Genomic DNA, 22,761 nt, shown 5'->3' with positions numbered 1-22,761 from the left:
GATCCAGCTACTTAACAGTCTCAGCAAGGACCTGGTTTCTCTTGGTCTCTCATTTTTGCTTCCTCTAATGTTGGACTTATTCTGAGGATGATGCCCTCATGTCTGCCAGCAGATTCTGATAAGACTTGCTTCCTTATTCACATCCCAATTCCATACCAGGATCCTGAAGTCCACTGTGATAGACTTCACATGCTCATCTCTGAACCAATCACTGCATCCCAGGGGACTGGACAATGTTGCTTGGCTTGTGCTAAATTCAGGGGCTGAGAACAGGGTCAGCAAGAGAGATTCCTCCAAAAATTCAGGGCATTTTTTAATAAATTTTTTGAGATGGAGTCTTGCTGTCACCCCGGTTGGAGTGCGATCTTGGCTCACTGCAACCTCTACCTCCCGGGTTCAAGCGATTCTCCTGCCTCAGCCTCCCGAGTAGCTGGGACTACAGGCAAATGCCACCACACCTGGCTATTTTTTTTTGTATTTTTAGTAGAGACAGGGTTTCACCGTGTTAGCCAGTATGGTCTTGATCTCCTGACCTCGTGATCCACCTTCCTTGGCCTCCCAAAGTGCTGGGATTACAGGCATGAGCCACCATGCCTGGCCAATTCAGGGTATTATTTCTTTTTTTTTTTTTTTTTTTTTTTTTTTGAGCTGGAGTCTCGCTCTGTCGCCCAGGCTGGATTGCAGTGGCCGGATCTCAGCTCACTGCAAGCTCCGCCTCCCGGGTTTACGCCATTCTCCTGCCTCAGCCTCCCGAGTAGCTGGGACTACAGGCGCCCGCCACCTCGCCCGGCTCGTTTTTTGTATTTTTTTAGTAGAGACGGGGTTTCACCGTGTTAGCCAGGATGGTCTCAATCTCCTGACCTCGTGATCCGCCCGTCTCGGCCTCCCAAAGTGCTGGGATTACAGGCTTGAGCCACCGCGCCCGGCCCAGGGTATTATTTCTAAGAAGGAGCGGGAATGGATGTGGGCAGCCAGAAGCAGATATCCACTTGCCTGTGTCTCACATGGATAACAACGATGTTTCCAAACAAAACGTGGGGAAAAGAGGAAGTCTGGGGACAGCTGTGCCATAGCCCGGACAGGCAACATCTGGTTCTGGTCAGCCCCTCCAGGACACCCCCCACCCCCAGAGAAGGAAGCCTTCCTGTCCACACTCCTGTCCCTTGTCAGGAGGTGGACACACTGAGGGTGTTGGCCTAGAGCCTGCAACACGGCCAGAGCACTGCCTGGGGCGCTTCCTGCTGGGTAGGAAGCCCTGCTGGGGGTGAGGAGATGTGCTCAGTGACCAGGTTGGGGGGCAGATGATTCTGCTGGGCACACACAGCCTCTCAGGAGCCCCCGACATCCTTACTACATGGCCATCCCTGCTTGCCTCTGAGGCTCTTCTCGCAGCCTGGTACACTCTCTGAGGCCCCCTGGTCCCTCTACCAGGCTATGGCCTGGGTTTCTTTTAAATTCCTGTGGGCTCAAAGCCCACTTCTTAGCAGCCCACATATTCAGTCAAATCATTAAAATACATCTGTGGTAGAGGATTTTTAGGGCAGTGAAACTTCTCTGTCTGGTAACTACAATGGTGGATCCACGTCATTACACATTTGCCCAGGCCCACAGAATGTACACCAAGAGTGAACCCTAACGCAAACTATTGACTTTGGGTGATAATGGAGTGTCAATGTAGGTTTATCAATTAACACATGTACCACTCGGAGGCCAGGCGCAGTGGCTCACGCCTGTAATCCCAGCACTTTGGGAGGCTGAAGTGGGAGGTTTGCTTGAGCCCAGGAGTTCAAGACCAGCCTGGGCAATATAGTGAGACCCCATCTGTACAAAAAATAAATTAGCCAGGCATGGTGGTGTGTGCCTGTAATCAGAGCTACTTGGGAGGCTGAGGTAGGAGGATTGTTTGAGCCTAAGAGGTTGAGGCTACAGTGAGCCATGATGGTGCCACTGCATTCCAGCCAGGGAGACAAATAGAGAGACCCTGTCACAAAAAAAAAAAAAAAAAAAAAAGTTTTTTTAAAAAAAGCAAGTCTGGGCTGGGCGCAGTGGCTCACGCCTGTAATCCCAGCACTTTGGGAGGCCAAGACGGTTGGATCACCTGAGGTCAGGAGTTCGAGACTAGCCTGACCAATATGGTGAAAACTCATCTCTACTAAAAATACAAAAAATTAACTGGTGTTGTGGTGCACATTTGTAATCCCAGCTACTTGAGAGGCTGAGGCAGGAGAATTGCTTGAATCCAAGAGGAAGAGGTTGTAGTGAGCCAAGATCACACCACTGCACTCCAACCAGGGCAAGAGAGTAAGACTCCACTCAAAAAAAGAAAAAAAAATACAAAAAATTAACTGAGTGTAGTGTCCCATGCCTGTAATCTGCCTGTAATCCCAGCTACTTGGGTGGCTGAGGTGGGAGAATCACCCGAGCCTGAGAGTTCAAGGCTGCGGTGAGCCATGATCACACCACTGCACTCCAGCCTAGACGAAAGAATGAGACCCTATTAAAAAAAAAAAAAAAAAAAAAAAAAAAAAGGTGTATGTCAAAGAACATGATCTAGAAAGTTAAAAGACAACCAACAGAATGGCAGAAAATATGTCATAAATCCTATATCTGATAAGGGATTAATAGCCATAATATATCAATAACTCTTACAGTTCAAGAAAAATACCAATAACTGAATTTGAAAAAAGGTAGAAGATTTGATTTTTTTGTTTGTTTTTGATATGGAGTTTCGCTCTTGCTGCCCAGGCTGGAGTGCAATGGCGTGGTCTCGGCTCACTTTGATCACTTGCCTCCCACGATCAAATGATTCTCCTGCCTCAGCCTCCCAAGTAGCTGGGATTACAGGCATGAGCCACCGCATCTGGCCAAGGCAAAGGATTTTAATAGATATTTCTCCAAAAAAGATATACGTGGCTGGGCAAGGTGGTGCATGCCTGTAATCCCAGCACTTTGGGAGGCCGAGGCAGGTGTATCACCTGAGGTCAGGAGTTCACAACCAGCCTGACTAACATGGTGAAACTCTTGTCTCTACAAAAAAATTAGCCAGGCCTGATGGTGCATGCCTGTAATTCTAGCTACCGAAAAAAAAAGGGCAGTTCTGACATGTGCTACAACATGGATGAACCTTGAAAACATTATGCTAAGTGAAAGAAGCCTGACACAAAAGGTTTCATATAATTATATGATCCTATTATATTGAAATGTCCAGTAGAAGCAAGTCCTTAGAAGTAGAAAGTAGATTAATGGTTACTAGGAGCTGGGGAAAGAGGGAAGTGAGGGAGTAGCTGCTAATGGATATGAGGTTTCTTTTGGGTGTACTGAAAATGTTCTGGAACTAGATAGTCATGATGATTACACAACTGTGTGAATATACTAAAAACCACGGAATTTAATAGGGTTCACTTTATACTTTAAAAGGTATGAAATTTATATCTCTTGGCTGGGCATGGTGGCTCATGCCTGTAATCCCAGCACTTTGGGAGGCCAAGGCGGGCAGATCACAAGGTCAGGAGTTCGACACCAGCCTGGCCAACATGGTGAAACCCCATCACTACTAAAAATACCAAAATTAGCCAGGCATCGCGGGCACCTGTAATTTCACCTACTCGGGAAGCTGAGGCAGGAGAATTGCTTGAAACCAGAAGGCAAAGGTTGCAGTGAGCCGAGATCACACCACTGCACTCCAACCTGGGTGATAGAGCTTGACACTCCATCTCAAAAAAAAAAAAAAAGAAAAGAAAAAGAAAAAGTAAGTCAGATCATATCATCATGTCATTCTTCTACTCAAAACCCCACAGGGAAGGGACCTGCCAGTTCATTTTAAGTAACCGGCTCCCCCGTGCCCTTTAGGTCTTGGATCCAATGTCATCTTCTTAAACAGGACTTCCCTAACCTTCACCCCCACCCCCCAAGAAAGCAGGGATTCTGCCATGTTCCCTGCTGTTTCCCTGGGTCAGGTTGATCCTTAATAAATGTGTTCAGTGAAAGAATGAAGGAATGAGTTATCTCAGGCAGTCTGTCCATCAACCATCCGGTGCTGGCCACTGTGAGGGTCTCTGGACACCAGCAGTAACCAGCCACCCTACCCTGTTTGGAGGCTGTGGGATGCGAGTAGAGAGCTTTAGAAGGTGTTTACCTGAAATCTGACAACCAGCCCCCACCAAAGCCACCAACCCCCACCCCCCTGCCCCAGCCTTAGGCTCCTGGGTTAAACAATCCAACTGTTGGATTAACTGTGCTGTTAATACATGGTGCAAAACCAGCCAGCTTCACCAGAATTCACCAGGACTTGGGTTGCAACCCGTCCCTGCCACCGAAAGGTGGCTTTTCCTTCCTGGGAGGAGGTGTGGGAAAGAAACAGAGGGAGCATAGGCCTGGTGGGGGACACTGGCTCTCTATGGCAGGAATACTCAGGAAACAGCCCTGGGGTGACTGGTAGTGCAGGAATCCAGGACTTAAACCCTCGGAGAAACTGGATTCTGGAAGGGGATCTTACCTCCCCTCTCTGCTCCCCCAGCACCTCTCAGGACTTTCCACAGCCTCTAGGGAGGCTCCTATGTGATCTCACTGTACGGAATTTTTTTCTTTTCTTTTTTTTTTTGAGACCGTGTCTCACTCTTGTCACCCAGGTTGGAATGCAATGGCACCATCTTGGCTCACTGCAACCTCCACCTCCCAGGTTCAAGTGATTCTCCTGCCTCAGCCTCCCAAGTAGCTGGGATAAGTAACCTGGCTAATTTTTGTATTTTTAGTAGAGACAAGGTTTCACCATGTTGACCAGGCTGGTCTCAAACTCCTGGCCTCAGGTGATCCACCGGTCTCGGCCTCCCAAAGTGCTGGGATTACAGGCGTGAGCCACCGCATCCAGCCTTTATGGAATTTCTACGAGCAATTATTGCATACTTTGTTGTCGGTTAGACCTGGGGTAAATCCCTGCTGCTGTCATTTATCTGCTGAAGTATTAAACGCATCTGGCTGAGCCTTAATTCATTCATCAGGCATTTATTGAGCTTCTACCATGTGCCAGCCCCAATCTTGGCACGGGGGCTCTGCTGTGAACAAAGCTGTTCTCTGCCCTCAGGAGCTTGCTCTCTGATAGGAGAGACAGGGACTGCAAGCTCAATCCCCACCACAAGCGCTGTGAAGACAAAACAGGGTGATGTCACAGTGACTGGAGGAGGGGGCACCTTTGAGCAGGGTGGTGGTGGTGGGGCTCTCTGAGGAGGCAATACCGTTGGTGTTTAAGAGTCAAATAAATGTTGCTCGTCTAGCTCTTGGTCCAGCGCCTGACAGTTATTAAGCGCTCAGCAAATCTCATAGTGACCCTAGCTGTCATTTTCATTAGTTGACTGTCCTCTCCACGGGAGAACATGAGCTGGGGAAGATGCGGGACAGGCTCGAGGTTTCTCCTCTTTGGGCGCACAGCACAGAGCTAGCACAGAGCTGGCACACAGCTGATGAACACACGGCCCCCGAAACCTCTGCACACAGTAGGGCTTGATAAACCAGCCTACTGTCCATCGGCCTCGCTAGGGAGCATTGTACAAAGCACCCGCCAAATGCTCCCTGGCTTCCGCCCCGGCCCGGCGCCCTCCCTTCGCGTTCCTTGCACACCGTGGGCGCTTAACGCTGCGGGCTCAAGAAGTGCCCATTTCTGGTCCCAGCCTCGGCCCACTGCAAGGGCCTGTGAACCGAAGCCTAGGTGGGCGGCGACGCGCCGCCAGCTCCGGGTGGGCTGGAGCCGGGAACCCGGCCGCGGCTGAGCGGGTCAGGCGGGCACGCGCCTCCGCCCCACGCTTCCGCGCCCAGCTGCATCCAGCTGCGGCCCATCCTCCGGCTCGCGGCGGTTGGCTGCGGCTCAGAGGCATCCGATTGGCCTGCGCGGCTCCAGCGCGAGCCCCGATTGGCTGTGACGCGCGGCCCGGCGAGGACCCCGCCCGCGGCGCCGCCGCGCCCGGCGCTGGGCGGTCATTGGGCGGCGTGATCTCGCCGCGGTTCCGCGGCCCTGCCGCCGCCGCCGCTAGCAGAGCGCAGCGGGCCGGTCGGGTGAGTGGCCATGGCGGGCGCCGAGGATGGGCCGGGCCAGCAGCTGGAGCTGGACGAGGACGAGGCGTCCTGTTGCCGCTGGGGCGCGCAGCACGCTGGGGCCCGCGAGCTGGCTGCGCTCTACTCGCCAGGTAAGACCTCCGGGCCCCCCTCCAGGCCTGCGGTCACCAGCCCCCGCTGTGGACAGCGACCCCAGATTGGAGCCCCAACCTCGGGCCCAAATGCGGAACTCCAGCCTGGGTGTCTAACTTGCAAATAGCGCCCCTAAGTTCGGGGACCCCACCCCAGCGTCCTTTCCAAACCCAAGCCAGAACCTTGGCCCCGGGGTTTCCTGGCTGCAAAGACACTCCCTGGTTCAAGAAACTACCATGAGCTTCCTGGGCGACAAATGGAGCTCCCATCGGACCCGCAGATACGGAATCCTAGCCCCGGGGCATTCTTGGTTGCGAAGAGTGCTCCTAGACTTAGAACCCCACCCCCTCATCCCTGCAGGACCCAGTCCAAGCCCAAAGCTGTCCTTCAGCTATAAGCACTGCCTTCAGGCCCCTAAAAGTCACACCTCATCCCAGGTTCCCCAGATCTGGAATCTACACCCTAGTGCCTCCTCTGTGCCCTAGCCCAGGCCCTGGGCTGCAGACAATGACCTCACTTCCCTAACCTGGGAATGTCAGCCCTTCTGCCCAGGGAACCCTAACTCAGGGGCTTCCAGCTGCACGGTACCCCCCACACCCTTCCCCCAAAACCCCATCCTAGTGATAGCTTTAGTGGCTACAGACCGATATCCTCTCCTCAACCCTCCAGTGGAGAGCATCAGTCCTTAACCCATATTCCTGGATCCCAGGCAGTGAAGGGACTGAACGTACCCCAGTGTAAGCTCCCCTGTACATAAGCCCCAACTCCAGCTCTTGCCCTTTCCTCACGTCCTTGTATTCGCCCCTTCCTTAGGACTTGGGACTGGAACCCCCATATTCTCCAGACCAGATCACAAGTTGGAGTTCACCTCTCCCTCTGCCCCTTTCCCTCCGGCCACGGTTTCTCCCTAGCTTCTTCCTGCTTTGCTCACTGTATATGCTCTAGCAAGCATGCTGGGGCACCCCCACCTTCTCTGACTCCTATGTTGAGCCTTAGGAGTTTTATTGTTTGGCTTCAGAAGGGCCCTGTGTCCACAGGAGTTAAGGAAGCGCCTTTGAGAACTCCAGATTCAGGTTACTGGGAGGCACCTCTGCCTAGGTGTCACCATCGCATCGAGCTTTGTTTGTCAAACATTCTTCCTTTTGCTGTGGGGCAGCCACCAAGCACCACACGCAGCCCTTGCCTGGAGTGGGCTTGGGTCACTAGCACCTTAGCTTTCCACCCTCACTGGCCTGGGTTCCATGCTGTCTCTTCCTTAAAAGGCGGCATGGCCATGGGCCATTTGCGATTCCTCATTGGGTCCTAGACCACTCCATTCTCTGTATGTGATTTTTTTACTCCTGACTTGGGCACCTGGTCCATGCCGCTATGGTTTCTTCAGGCCTGTACCCAAGGCACCCAGCCTACGGACTTACAACCTCCTGCTCTTCTGGAGGTAGGCCAGGGTTAACATCCTGACTCTACTACTCAGCTGTATGACCTGGTCCAAGCCATTTTCCGTCTGTTTCCCCTTGGTTTCCTTGCAAGTTAAAGTTTATCTGCCCCTTTGTGTTAGGAAGTGGAAATGAGATCGTCCACTGTGGTGCAGTGCCTGACATTCAGTAGGCACTCCCTGTTGTTAACAGTAGTCTGACCTTTGCTGTGGGGGATCCACCTCACCTCTCTGGTCCTCAAACTCCCCACCTGGGAATTGGGGATAAGGATTCAAGGGCCTCTCTCTTTATTGTCCAGCTCTGCCTGCTCCTGTGAACCCTACCTACTTTCAGACAGCCCAAATCATTCCCAGGCATTCTGAGCCTCCCCAGGCATTGCTGTCTCCCCACCCCACCGTGATCAATTGCATATTTGTCCATTTCTGGTTTCCCCAAGTGGGCTTCACTCTCTGAAGAACAGCCATGCCTGAATCACAGTCTGCAGACAGCCTGGTGCCCCAGATCTGCAGTCAAGGCCTCTTATCTCCTCCAGACCTGGAGGTAGGGGAGGAGACTTGCCAAACTGGTTTCTCCAACTTCCTTTCCACTGGCCTCTCTGCTTCTATCCGCTCACTGTGATCTTGGGGAAGTACTTGACCCCTCTGGGCCTGATAAAATGAGAGACCAGGCTCAATGCATATTGAACACCTATCTTCTAGCCCGTGTTCTAGGCTCTGGGGGCAGAGTGGTGAACAAGACAGAAAAAAATGGAGCTGGCCGGGCACGGTGGCTCACACCTATAATCCTAGCACTTTGGGAGGCCGAGTTGGGTGGATCACTTGAGGTCAGGAGTTCGAGACCAGCCTGGCCAACATGGAGAAACCCCAACTCTACTAAAAATACAGAAATTAGCTGGGCATGGTGGCAGGCCCCTGTAATCCCAGCTACTCGGGAGGCTGAAGCAGGATAATCTCTTGAACCCAGGAGGCGGAGGTTGCAGTGAGCCAAGACCGCGCCACTGCATTCCAGCCTGGATGACAGAGCGAGACTCTGTCTCAAAAAAAAGAAAAAGAAAAAAACAGAGCTGGCATTTTAGTAGATAGCCAGGCAATAAACTTGACAAATAACTGTCTCACATGCCCAGTGGTGGCAAGCGCTGTGGAGCAAATATATAGCAGGAGAGGGGGACCTGAAATGTTGGGGACGGGATGACATTTTAGGGAGGGGGCCTGAAGGCCTCCCTGAGCAGGTGACATTCGAGGGAGGCCTGAAGGGAGGAAGGGCCGAGGGAGGGAGCCCTGAGGATATTTGAAGAAGGGTTGGTCCAGACCAGGGAAACAACAAATGCAAAGACCTTGAGGTGGGAGCTTGCCAGTCATATTTAGGGAACATGGAGGACACACGTAGGCTGGAGGGAAGAGTGGGAGAAGTTCCTGGGTTCTAGGAGCGGAATGTTTGAGATTACTGGGGCCGGAGGTGGTTTGGCACTGTGACAGTTGACAGTCATAATCATAGCAATCAACATAGCCAAGTGATTGAGCCCTCACTGTGCTGGCATGTTCCTCAGCTGCTCTCAGTGCATCCCTACTGCAACTGTGTGAGCTGTACCCTGATATTAACCCCATTCACAGAGGAGGAGGCTGCAACCCCTCCCAACCCCCACCCCATGCACACTCTTCCTAAAGCTCACCCTGATTGGGGTTAGGCCCACATCTGCCCTCGCTTGATGGGAAGGCCAGCAGGACAGGGACTGAACCTATTTGGTTTGCTTGAAGTGCTTGGCCCCTCACGAGCACCCAGTCCACTTTTGTCGGAACGTTTCCTGAGAGTTAGAAAATGGGAGAGACTGCCTGAGGTCATAGGGCGGGGCACCGGGCAGCAGCAGGCCTAGGCCTGGAACCCGGGACTGGGCAGGGAGTGGATGCTCTAGGTCCTATGTTCTTACTCTTCACTATGGAAGTCAGCCAGCCAGGGGTGAATGTGTGGGAGGCGGGGGCGAGTATTCCAGATCATCAGAACAGCATGTGTGCAGGGCAGGTGGCAGAGAATGGGCCTCTGTGTGTAGGGAACTGTGAGTAGTTGTACCAGAGCAGCATGGGGCTGAGGGAATGGTGACAGGTGCAGCAGGGAGGCAACCGCAGCCTGATTTTGCAGGCCCCAACTGGCCTAGAGGTTGAGCCCTGGTCCTGTGGGACCTGGGAGCCATGAAGGGTCCTGTTCTAAGCTTGAGTTTCGCAGCAGCAGCCCACCTCATGCCAGATGTCAGGATTTGTGAAGGGCCTGGCCAGCTTGGCAGGCCGGAGGGTAAAGCGGGTGTCCAACTTCCCAAAAGGTCCCAGCTGAAATCTGGCCGTGTGTGTGCTGCTTCTCAGGTGCCCCAGGTTTCAAGGGTGCCGCCTGAAGGGTCCTTGATCCACCTGTCCCCAACCCAGGCTAACTGTTGGTGCCCCCTGCCCTGGGGATTACAGAGGCTCTTGGCACCGGGGGAGGGGAAGGGTGGAGGGTGTCAGGAGTACTGGGTGAGAGTCCTGGCCTGTACTCCCGAAGCTGAGCCCAGGGGTTCACAGTCCCCCAGATGGGCCTTCTGTTTTTGGCTCATTTTGTCTGTTTCTCATCTTTGTTTCTTTCATTTTTTTGGTTTGTTTTTGAGACAAGGTTTTGCTCTGTTACCCAGGCTGGAGTGCGGTGGAGCGATTGTAGCTCACTGCAGCCCGAAACTTCTGAGCTTAAATTATCCTCCCACTTCGGTCTCCAGAGTGCCGAGATTGCAGGTGTAAGCCACCACGCCCAGCTAATTTTTATTTTTATTTTTGTAGAGACAGGATCTGGTTGTGTTGCCCAGGCTGGTCTCCAACTCCTGGCCTCAAGTGATCCTCCTACCTTGGCCTCCTAAAGCACTGGGATTACAGGCATGAGCCGCACACTCAGCCTGTTTCTCATCTTCCCGTGGCTCTGATTCCTTATTTGTCTCTCATCTCATATTTATCCCTCTGTCCATCTCTCATTCCCGCCTTCTCTTTACCTCTTGTACCCCATCTCCCTGAGGCTGAGGGTCTGCTGGAGGCCAGGGGCCCTCCGAAGTTCAGCTTATTTGGGGCTTGTCTCTACCTGGAACCAGAAGAGTTGGTCCCGCCCAGCCTTTTACTGCAGCCTGTCACTTGGAAAGCAGGATGACAAAGGCATGATCCCAGCCCTCCCCTGCTCTTCCTAGCTCTCCATACCTACCACACGAGGCCAGCCCTTCCTCTGGCCAACAAGTGGCCACTACTATTGGCTCAGATCTTCAACCCCTGCCAAGCCAGGGGCTGGCTCTAGAAGCAGGACCTCAGCACTACAGCCCCAGGACAGCCCAGGCCTCCTGTGTCCTGAGCAGCCACACTCCCCGACCCCGCTTCAGTCTGCCCATCTGTTAAGTGACACAGTTTAGGCCAGTTGATCCCACAGGCCCTACCAGGCTGATGGTCCATGCTGTGACTTTGGCAACCCTCAAGTGACTTTGGACAAGTGCCTTCACCTCTCCAGGCCCAGCTTCTCTCTCTGAAGGATGGGACAGAGGGTCCCTAGCCCCAGGAGGTGATGAGGGGTGCTGAGGTCACCTTAGCCCTGTACCTGGCATGTTCTAGTTCCTCAGTGAAAGCTACTTAGGTTGTGTATGTTTTTACCTCCCCTCCCAGAGATGGAATCTCGCTCTGTCACCCAGGCTGGAGTGCAGTGGTGCAATCTTGGCTCACTGCAACCTCTGCCTCTGGGGTTCATGCGATTCTCCTGCCTCAGCCTCCAGAGTAGCTAGGATTACAGGTGCACACCACCACGCCTGGGTAATTTTTGTATTCTTAGTCAAGACGGGGTTTCACCATGTTCATGTTAGCTGATCTCTAACTCTTGACCTCATGATCTGCCCGCCTCAGCCTCCCAAAGTGCTGGGATTACAGGCATGAGCCACCACACCTGGCCATTGTGTATGCATTTTTTATGGATCAGAATTAAGGTATTTGGTCTGCAGAAGGATCCAGCTTCCAGAGGCCAAAGAGAGATGGAGTTTAGATGGAAAAATATTCAGATTTCAAGGACGTTCTCCATGGCGTGGGGAGACAGCTGGATCATCTTTGGTTTCAGGACAGCCCTTAACATCCAGGCTAACATGTCTCCTTGATGAGTCTGGGATCCAAACCCAGCTCTGAACCTCAGTTTCCTTGTCTAGGAAATGAGATCACTCAGTTCCTTCCTTGAGGGCCTGATACTTGAATGAGAGACTGTGCCTCGGGCTCAAAAACTCAGTTGACTACAGGGGCCCAGCCAGGGCCACCACCAAATCTGGCCACCCAGTGTGAGACCCCAGGGAAGGGAGAGGACCAGGGTGAACCTGGAGCTCATATCCCATCGGATGGGGGCAGCTATTACTGTTCAGGCCTAGAGTGGCCAGAACCCTGTGTTATTGAGGGAAGCAGGAAACTAGGAATTTTACATGATTTTCAAATTTAGTTCACTTTTTAAAACTGAGGGCAAAATGTCAGAGGGAGCCAGTTTGCAACGTCTCCGATATGGGCCACACCCCAGCACATGACAGGCTTCAGTGGGTGTCAGCCATTGTTAGGGTAACTTATTTGATTGTGTTGCAGTTGGCTCTGCCCACTTCCTGTCCCAGTGTGCTGTGGGGCAGGCGGGTAGGTCCATCGGGAGGGTTCACTTGTTCTTTCCTTCTCACCGCCTCTCCATGTCCTCCCACCTCAGCCGCTCGGGGCTTTCTGCTTCTGAGCCCTGGGCCTTGGCTACAAACAAGAACCAGAAAGGGGAAGGCCTTGCTGGGCCTGATCATAGTGATCCCCAGGCTGGGGCAGCTGCCAGGCAGTGGGGGTGCTGTGTGGCTTAAGGGAAACAGCCCTTGCCTGAGAATTGGGAAACCAGGAGATCTAGGCCCCTGTGACCTCTGATATGTGACCTCTGTTGAGGTCCTTTGCCTTCTTGGGCTTCAGTGTCCTCTTCTGTACAAAAGGGACCAAAGGGATGTAACCCTGGTGTCTCCCCTTCCCCTTCTGAGCCTTGGTCTTTTCATGGGCCAGGGGAGGGCAGCTGTCCTGATTCTGGTTCGGGGTAGGTCAGGAGCAGCTTGCTGTTGTGTGACCTGGACAAGGCCCTCTCCCTCCCTGAGCCTCAGTTTACCTATCATGACAAATGGGGAACCCAGTACTTCCTTCCCAAGGTATGTCGGTGAGTGGCACCCAGACACAAAGCTGTGGAGTTGTTCGTTAGGATTGTGGTTGGGAATTTCATTCCCAAATGCTCATTCTGCAAGCATTTACTGAGTGTCAGGGCCCTGGTGAGTGAGCCAGACGTGGTTCTGGGCCTCCCGACTTCACATTTAGGTAGGGGAAGACAAACGTAGACAAGGACACAGGCATGAGCGATGGGCCTCGTGTTGGGGGAGTGTGGGGTCAGAGGACGCATCATGGATGGCTTCCTGGAGATGGAGGTTTCCAGGGTGAGATCGGCAGGAGCAGTGTCAAGTGCACAGGGAGTGAAGGGAACAGCATGCACAGAGCCCTAAAAAGAAGAGAGGATGGACGCGGGAGGAGCCCTTCTCACCTGCTCTGGCCCTGACCCCTTCACAGGGACCTGCCTGGCCTCGCTGCTTAAGGGGGCCTGGACTCCTGACCCAGAATGTCATCAAGGTGATAAGGTGATGGGGAATAGAGGGAGGGACCAGGGGCAGCAGGAACAGGATGGAGCGGGGCGAGAGCAGGATCTTAGGAGCCAGACCTCTGGCCATGGAATTCTGGTCTCTGCTGACTAGTTGGGTGGCTTTGGGCTACTTCCTTGACCACTCTAGTGGTCAGTTTTCTCATCTGCAAAAGGACATCACTTCAGCAGGCGCCTGACATGTAGTAACTTGTCAGTATATTTTAAACACCCATGATCAAATTATTGTCATTAAAGGTCTTCTCTGCCTTATGGAGCAGCTGCCTGGGGTATACCCTAGTCACATGTTCTGTGTCACCCACATGGTGTTTTTATTACCTTTAATTTTTTTTTTTTTTTTTCAAGATGGAGTCTCACAGTGTCGCCCAGGCTGGAATGCAGTGGCACAATCTCGGCTCACTGCAAGCTCCACCTCCCAGGTTCATGCCATTCTCCTGCGTCAGCCTCCCCAGTAGCTGGGACTACAGGCGCCCGCCACCATGCCCAGCTAATTTTTTTGTATTTTTGGTAGAGATAGTGTTTCACTGTGTTAACCAGGATGGTTTCCATCTCCTGACCTCGTGATCTGCCCACCTCGGCCTCCCAAAGTGTTGGGATTACAGGCGCGAGCCACCGTGCCTGGCCTTTTTTTTTTTTTTTTTTGAGATAGAGTTTCGCTCTTGTCACCCAGGCTGGAGTGCAGTGGCGTGATCTCAGCTCACTGTAACCTCCGCCTCCTGGGTTCAAGCAATTCTCCTGCCTCAGCCTCCCGAGTAGCTGGGACTCCAGGTGCCTGCCACCACATCTGGCTAGTTTTTGTATTTTTAGTAGAGACAGGGTTTTGCCACATTGGCCAGGCTGGTCTCAAACTCCTGACCTCAGGCGATCTGCCCGCCTCGGCCTCCCAAAGTGCTGGGATTACAGGCATGAAACACTGCGTCCAGCCATATTTCCTTTAATTTTTAAAATTTTTTGTTTTGTTTTGTTTTGTTTATTAATAGAGACAGGGTCTTGCTCTGTTGCCCAAGCTGGTCTTGAACTCCTGGGCTCAAGCAGTCCTCTGGCCTCAGCTTCCCAGAGTGGATTACAGGAGTACGCCACTGGGCCTAACCCCTTTTATTTATTTTATTTTTATTTTAGTTTTTATTTTTTGAGATGGAGTCTCACTCTGCTGCCCAGGCTGGAGTGCAGTGGTGCCATCTTAGCTCACTGCAGTCTCCGCCTCCCAGATTCAAGTGATTCTCCTGCTTTGGCCTCCCGAATAGTTGGGATTACAGGCACCCGCCACCATGCCCGGCTAATTTTTGTATTTTTTTTTTTTTTTTTTTGAGATGGAGTCTCGCTCTGCCGCCCAGGCTGGAGTGCAATGGCCGGATCTCAGCTCACTGCAAGCCCCGCCTCCTGGGTTTACGCCATTCTCCTGCCTCAGCCTCCCAAGTAGCTGGGACTACAGGCGCCCGCCACTTCGCCCGGCTAGTTTTTTTGTATTTTTTTTTAGTAGAGACGGGGTTTCACTGTGTTAGCCAGGATGGTCTCGATTTCCTGACCTCGTGATCCGCCCGTCTCGGCCTAATTTTTGTATTTTTAGTAGAGATGGGGTTTCACCATGTTGGCCAGGCTCATCTCGAACTCCTAGTCGCAAATGATCCTCCTGCCGCGGCCTCCCAAAGTGCTGGGATTACAGGTGTGAGCCACTGCACGTGGCCCCTTTTTTTTTTTTAAATTTACAATTAAAAGCAAACAATGTATTATGCTAGTACTTTAAAAGGGAATAAGGGAAAAGCCAGTCCTAACTATATAGATTTTTTTTTTTTTTTTAACATAAATGGTTGCTATTTGGTGCTTTGCTTTTTGCGCTTACCTAGATGTCCTGGGCATCTCTCCACGTCCACTTACAGACAACTGCCCAGGCGTTTTCCTGGCTGCAGAGATGATGTGGACTGAATTCATTTGGCCAATCCCCAGGCAACGGCCACTTAGGTTATTTCCCAAGTTTTGACACCACAAACAAAGCTGCAGTGAGTGAATCAGCTTGTCTGAACTCGTGTGTCTATGAAAACTATGTGGCAACACTTAAACAGATTGCACACGCAAAGCCTGACTTCTAACTCCTCTTGGGAATCAGAAGCTCTGCCTCCCTGGCCCACCTGCCGTACTTTGAGAAGCCCCACTGTCCCCATAGCCCTATTTGTCCATGAATTCCTGACTCGTTGTCTGGAGCCTGCTAGAGGGAGGCTGGGCAGGGTGTGAGCCACCAGGATTAAAGGTTGTTTGTAGCCTCTGCCTCCAAATAATTACCTGCAAAAGGGGACAAGTGAAGCCACAAAGATTCTAGTTTAAAAAAAGAAAAAGAAGCTCATTAAAGTTCCCTTAGGCGTCTCCAGAGAGAGCCCAGAGGGGCCCCGGAGACCAGAGTTCTGGTCCTGTCTGTCAAAGAATTGGGCCACTCTCTGAAGGTCCCCTTCCTTGGTTTAATTCATCCAGCCCTGACTGTTTGACCTTGGCCAGGGCCTCAGTGACATCATCTGTGAAATGGGTACAGAATCCTTTGTGGGAGTCTGTAAGTTCAGCTTGTGTTTGGCAATATAGACGCATTGAACACAGTTGAAAAGCTCCTGGCCAGGTGCGGTGGCTCACACCTGTAATCCCAGCACTTTGGGAGTCCGAGGCGGGCAGATCACATGTTTAGGAGTTCAAGACCAGCCTGGCCAATATGGTGAAACCCCCTCTCTACTAAAAATACAAAAATTAGCCGGGTGTGGTGGCAGGCGCCTATAACCCCAGCTACTCGGGAGGCTGAGGCAGGAGAATCGCTTGAACCCAGGAGGTGGAGGTTGCAGTGAGCCGAGATGGCACCACTGCACTCCAGCCTGGGTGATAGAGTGAGAATCTGTCTCAGAAAAAAAAAAAAAAGAAAGAAAAGAAAAGTTCCCATGGGGCCACACTCTGCCTGGCCTTGACCCTCCCGCCTTTACCTCTCACCTCTGCTCCCTGCAGGCAAGCGCCTCCAGGAGTGGTGCTCTGTGATCCTGTGCTTCAGCCTCATCGCCCACAACCTGGTCCACCTCCTGCTGCTGGCCCGCTGGGAGCACACGCCCCTCGTCATAGTCGGTGTTGGTGAGTGCCCGAAGCACTGCTGCCTGCCTCAGCTTCCCTAGGGGCCAGGGACCCACTGGGTAACTGGCGCGTGCGCATGTCCGCAGGCGCAGATGTGTGTGCTCGAGTCCAGTATGTGCCTTGGGTACCCTGCCTCCCTATCGCAGTCAGCAGCACCTCCCTGCAGCCTGACACTTAGGCCCAAAACCTAAACATGATCCTCAGTTCCTCCCCCTTCCTCTTGCATTGCACATCCAAACCATCAGCAAACGCTGTTAACTCTACTTCCAAACTGCATGAGGAGTATAGCCATGGCTCTGTACCTTCATGGTCCCCACGCTGGTCCAGCTACCATCCTCCCGCCTGGACTGTTTCAGGAGCCTCCTTCCTGGTCTCCCTGCCTTCACCTTTGCCCTGCACCGTCCAGTCTCCACATGGCTAGCTGGATCTGCTAGAGCCCCAGGCAGATCATGCCACTCCCCCACTCTTATCTGCATACACCTGCAGCCGTATAGCACACACGCTCCTCAGTGTACCTGCCTCAGCTTCCTCTCTCCACCTTCATGCTAGGTCACCCTGCACCTGCCATGCTGGCCCCCTGACTATGCCTCTGTCGCCTACTCTCAGATACATTCCTACTCAGGGCTTTTACATGTGCCATTCGCTGACTAGAACTCTTGACAGTAGACACCTACATGGCTCACTCCAGGTCTCTGCTGAGAGGTCACCTCCTCTCAGCAGAGGAGGTGTGATTGCACCACAAAAAATAGCAGCCCCGGCCAGGTGTGGTGGCTCATGCCTGTAATCCCAGCACTGTGGGAGGCCGAGGGGGGTGGATCACTTGAGGTCAGGAGTTCGAGACCAGCCTGTCCAACATGGTGAAACCCTGCCTCTACTAAAAATACAAAAATTAGCTGGCCGTGGTGGCAGGCGCCTGTTGTCCCAGCTACTTGAGAGGCTCGGGCAGGAGAATCACTTAAACCCAGGAGGCGGAGGCTGCAGTGAGCCAAGATCACACCACAGCACTTCAGCCTGGGCAGCAGAACGAGACTCTGTCTCAAAATAGCAGCCCTGTCACACACCGTCCCCCTCTTCTGTTGTTACACTGTGTCCACAGTGTCTTTGTTTATCGTCTTATCTCTCCCAACTCAAATGCCAGCTCCCTGAGAGCAGAGATTTTTGTCTGTTTCATTCACTGCTGTGTCCCTAGCTCAAGCCTCAGACCTGGCACACAGCCGGTGCTCAGTATTTTTTGAATCAATGAATGAATGAATGAGAGAGCTGTTGTTTATCAGTACCTCCTGGGTGTTTTCCATCGGTCACTTCTTACGCTAAGGTTGTCATCATTTTCCAGATGAGGAAACAGGCTCAGAGAAGGGACCAGTCCAAAGTCACACTTCAAGGCAGAGCACAACATAGTTGTTAATACACTATCTGCACTCCCAGGCCCTGAGTGACTCAGTTTCCTTCCTCTCCATGCACCACCTGTCCCCTCCCAGTCCCCGACTTCCAGACTGAATGGGGCAGCTGTGCCCTTGGTCCTGCCTGGCCATCCCTAAGGGTTCAACTCCCACAATCTCATTAAAAGCATTCTAGCCACCTAAGCCAATAGTGCTCAGGCCAGCTAATTGAACCATCTGGGTCTGGGATGGGGTTGGTATACGCTGAGGATAGGAGCTGGACCAGCTGGAGGGGAGAGAGATGAACCCGTGCATTGCTGGGAAGCCCAGGCAGGAGCCAGGCATGTCCCCTGCCCCCAGGGATGGGAGAGACCTGCACCCCAAGCCTCTCTGCTTCAAGACCCATATTCAAGGGCAGGAATATAGACAGTCTGAGCTTTGCAGCCTCGTCTGGGGATGGTTACGAGCAGGCCTCTACAGACCTGGGTTCAAGTCCCAGTTCCACCACCTTCTGGCTCTGTGGTCTTGGGCAAGTGTTATTGCATCTCTGAGCCTCATTTTCCACAGTGTAAATGAGGCTGCTGGCAGTACCTGCCTCCTAGGGCTGTTGTGAAGGCAAAATGCAGGTGTGCCTAGGTGCTGAGAAAACCAGTGACTAAGCAGGAGCGGGGAGGGGACAGCACCTGCCAGACTACTGATCAAGGCTTGCACCTCAGCTCACTGGTCAGTTTAATGGCGGATGATTTGTGAGCACTTACTATGTGCCAAGCCCCATGCTGGGCACTTTTCACTCTTTGTGCCACCCTGGTGAGGAGGTTCCCATCACCATCTGAGAGGCTGCGTAAGTCGCATGTTGGTCCTCACTCAGGCAGCAGCAGAGTCTGAGATCGCAAATCCAGACCTGCCTGGCTTTCAAATGAGGACTTCCCCACCAGGGCCTGTGTAGCCTCCAGTTAACATTGGGAGGCCAGGCCTTTCCAGGCCTCTACAGGGGTAAAAGATGGGCTGGATCAGAGCCCAGGTGTGTGCTATGCAGGCTGGGAGGGTGGATGTCCCAGGCAGGTCACTGTCTCCCTTCCCTGGTTGGGACCTGAGCTTCCAGCCACAGCCCAGGAAATCTCTGGCTTTCCAGGCTGCACAGCACCAGCTTCCCTATCCCACACCTTTGCCTCTGGGCTGATAAGAGCAGACAATCGCCTGATAATGGTGTTTGCACAGTCCCTAATCGATTTAAATATCCACCCTGATTTCTGTGTTAACATGCAGGTAGTAAGGGCACCATGCCAGCCTGCAAAGCCTGCCCCCTACCCCTCAGTATCTCCCCCAGAGCCTCCATTGTCCCAGGCAGGCCCCAGAAATCAAGGAAGGCAGAAGCACGGAAAGGTGTCAAGTCAATAAACACAGACACACATGACGTAGCACTGGGAAGCAAAACCAAGCTAAGAGGGTAGGCGGGAAAGGCCTCTCTGAAAAGGTGACGTTCGCACAGACACCTGAAGGAGGTGAGGGAGGGACCGTGCAGAGATCTTGGGGAGGGGCATCCAAGGCACAGGGAAGAGCAAATGCAAAGGCCCCGAGATTGGTACATGCTTGGTGTGTTTGGGGAACAGAGCAAGGCCATTGTGGCTGGAGGAAATTGATCAAAGGAAAATTGTGGCAGCCCAGCGAGGCACTGGAAGCAGATGTTGTGGGGCCTTGAGGGCCGTGGTCTGGATGTGGGGTCATGAGAAGCCATTGGTGAGTTTCCTACAGGGAGCTGACATCATCTGATGCTGCAGGGAAGATGGCTGGGGGTGGGGACACCCAGGGAGGAGGCACCTGCCATGGTCCATCCACGTGAAGATGGCAGCCTAGACCCAAGGGCGGCCCAGACCTGGGTGGAGCAGTGGAGGTGGTGATGAGTTGTCAAATTCTGGAGGAGCTGTGAAAGGTGAGCTGCCAGAATGTGCTTCCAGGTTGGCTGTGGAGGTGAGAGGGGGAAGAATTAGCCTGACTCTAAGGTTGCTCTCTTGAGAGATGGAAGGGATGAAGCTGTCATTCACAGACATGGAGAGAGGTCGGCAGAGCAGGCCTGAGGGAGATGCTTGAGATGGCCACTGGTGAGCTAAGGAGAGGTGTCAAGCAGGAAACTGGAAATCCAGGTCTGGAGGCAGGGAGAGGCAGCTGAAAATAGCAATCTGGGGGTCTGGCCGGGCATGGTGGTTCGCACCTTTAATCCCAGCACTTTGGGACGGCGAAACCCTGTCTCCACTAAAAATACAAAAATTTGCTGGGTGTGGTGGCACGTGCTTATAATCCCAGCTACTAGGGAGGCTGAGACAGGAGAAGCGCTTGAACCAGGGAGGCGGAGGTTGCAGTGAGCCAAGATCGCACCATTGCACTCCAGCCTGGGCAACAGAGTGATACTCCCTCTGGAAAAAAAAAAAAAAGAAAGAGAAAGAAATCCGGGGTCATCTGTATCGAGATGGAGCTCCTTATCTCCTAGGCTGGCTGAGCACCCCCAGGGGCTGAGTCTCCCCTGTTTCCAGGTTGGCGAGGAGGAAGAGCCAGCAAGGGAGGCTGGGATGACGCTGCCAAGGAGGTCGGGGGAGAACCAGGGAGGTCGGGGGAGTACCAGGAAGGGCTTGCAGGGGCCAAGAGGAGAATGTGTTTCCAGGAGTCTTGGGGGTCAACTGGGAACAACCACCGAGTGGACCAGCAAGGTGGGCAGTAAAGGGACCTTCGGATTTAGCCACGTGGAGGTCAGCCACTTTGACAAGGACATCATTGTCATGAGTCAGTGGGTGAACAAGTGAAGGCCGCGGGAGCCCTGAGCTTTTGTTCCACGTGGAGAAGGAGCAGGAAGTGTTTGGGTTATGAGTTGGCCCTTAAAGGAGCAGTCAGAGTCCTCCATGGACCTTGGGAGAGGGCCCTCCGGGCAGAGGGCACAGTGAGTCCAGAGGTCAGGGATGAGGTCGGAGAAGTCCCAGGCTCAGGTCGTGGCCCGCCCTGTATGTGGAAGTGGAGTCTGGATTTAACTGAGCTGGAAGGCAGGGAAGACAGGACTGGGACCCAGGGCCAAAGCCCATGGATTTGCCCTTAGTGTGTTCACTTGGCCCCTCAGCCACGCCTTCCGTCTCCATGCCAGGCCTTTGAGGTGGGCAGAGAGGGGTGAGGAAGTCCCAGCTGGGTGGCCTCTGGGAAAATGGAAGCCCCCGCAGGCCCAGAGACTACCTCAAGGTCCCCCGTGAATCAGGGGAGCCTGGGGAGAGCCGTCTCCCATCCCTCTCCTTGTCCCAGTGTTCTGCAGGGAGGGGTGGTAACCAAGCCGAAGCTGCCCCCAGGGGAGCCGGCTCCCAATCGCCACCACCCCAGAGCTGGGACAAAGAGGCTTCTGTGTGCCTGTCTGCCACCCCTGCCCCCATTAAAGCAGCCTCAGACAGCAGCCTGGAGTCACTGCCACCGGCAGAGGCCGCAAGATCACAGAGCCAGGGGAAGGGCTCCTCGTCTTCTAAAATAATTACTGACTTCTGTCCAAAGCACACATCCCTCCCTGCTGGGCAGCCTGTGGGTGCCAGCGCTTGGCCATTGGACCGATGGCAAGACTGAGGCCCAGCAGAGAGCTCACAGGAGCTGCGTTGTGGGGAATGCGTGCTGTGTCGTGGGATGCACTGGGCTCTTTACCCAGCGGCCCAGTTTAGTAACTCCTCATAGTTAAGGGAGGTAAATGTCTCCATTCTCCATACCTGGGTGCGAAGGCTCCCTAACCCTAACCCTAAGGTTGCATCATCCTGAATGACTCTAGTGAGGCTCTGGCTACTCACCAGCAGCCCTGCCTTGCTCCTGCCACCCTGTGACCTCGGGGAGTCCTTACCCTCCTCTGGAAGGTCAATATGGGGTGGGCTTGTTACCATGGACATGAAGTGAGATTGTGCACCTTTTGAAAAGTAGACTTTATTTTTTAGAACAAGTTTTCAATTTACAGAAAGATGGGGCAGATAGTACGGAGTCCCCATATGCCTGGGGCACACAGTTTGCTCTGTTATTCACATCTTACATTTTACATTAGTGGCGCACATTTGTTACAGTGTGTGCCAGTGTTGATACATTATCATGAGCTGGAGTCCACGGCTTATTCACATTGCCTTAGTTCTTCCCTAATGTCCTTCTTCTGTACCTGGATCCCATCCAGGGTATCACATGGCCTTTAGTTGTCATGTCCCCTCTAGGATCCTCTTGTCCGGTTTTTTTTTTTTTTTTTTTTTTTTTTTTTTTTTTTTTGAGCTGGAGTCTCGCTCTGTTGCCAGGCTGGAGTGCAATTGCGCAATCTTGGCTCACCACAACCTCTGCCTCCCGGGTTCAAGCGATTCTCCTGCCTCAGCCTTCCGAGTAGCTGGGACTACAGGCACGCGCCAGCACGCCCGGCTAATTTTTGCATTTTTAGTAGAGATGGAATTTCACCATGTTGGCCAGGATGGTCTCAATCTCCAGACCTCGTGATCCACCCGCCTCAGCCTCCCAAAGTGCTGGGATTACAGGCGTGAGCTCCCGCACCCGGCTGGCCTTAGCGGTTTTGAGGAGTGCTAGTCAGGTGTGTTGTAGGCTGCCCCTCTGTTGGTATCTGTCTGATGCTTTTCTCATGATTGGACTGGGGTTACGGGTTATGAGGAGGAAGAGTTCAGAGGTGAAGTGCCATTTTCATCACATCATAGCAAAAGTACAGTCAACATGATTTATCACTGTGATGACTTTGATCCCCTGGCTAAGGTAGCAGATGCCAGAGTTCCCCACAGTCAAGTCTCGGCTGAGCGCGGTGGCTCACGCCTGTAATCCCAGCACTTTGGGAGGCACTTTAGGATTTGTGGGTGGGTTGCTTGAGCTCAGGAGTTCACTGGTCAGCCTGGGCAACATAGTGAGACCCTTGTCTCTATAAAAAAAATTTTAAAATCAGCAGGGTGTGGTGGCGCATGCCTGTAGTCCCAGCTCCTCGAGAGTCTGAGGTGGGAGAATCGCTTGAGCAT

The 22,761-nt window shown here is 53.0% G+C and overlaps 1 protein-coding gene across 2 annotated transcripts in view; it reads left to right on the top strand.

Annotated features, from left to right (window-relative positions):
- Window positions 1-5,948: 5,948 nt before the first annotated feature.
- LOC104678546 (transmembrane protein 189) overlaps window positions 5,949-22,761 on the top strand; it is a 30,343-nt gene continuing 13,530 nt past the window's right edge. The window contains exons 1-2 of one of the 2 annotated variants that reach the window (XM_010383871.2): window positions 5,949-6,176; window positions 16,263-16,382. In XM_010383871.2, the coding sequence (XP_010382173.2) occupies window positions 6,056-6,176; window positions 16,263-16,382 (241 nt within the window). In that variant the 5' untranslated portion in view covers window positions 5,949-6,055. The remainder of the gene's footprint in view (window positions 6,177-16,262; window positions 16,383-22,761) is intronic. The other variant, XM_030915870.1, reaches the window with a different exon arrangement.

Source organism: Rhinopithecus roxellana, chromosome 13, assembly GCF_007565055.1.
Source record: "Rhinopithecus roxellana isolate Shanxi Qingling chromosome 13, ASM756505v1, whole genome shotgun sequence".
Classification (NCBI taxonomy): Eukaryota; Metazoa; Chordata; class Mammalia; order Primates; family Cercopithecidae; genus Rhinopithecus; species Rhinopithecus roxellana.
Note: the sequence above shows the minus strand (reverse complement) of the source record. Positions and strands in the feature narration are given on the sequence as shown.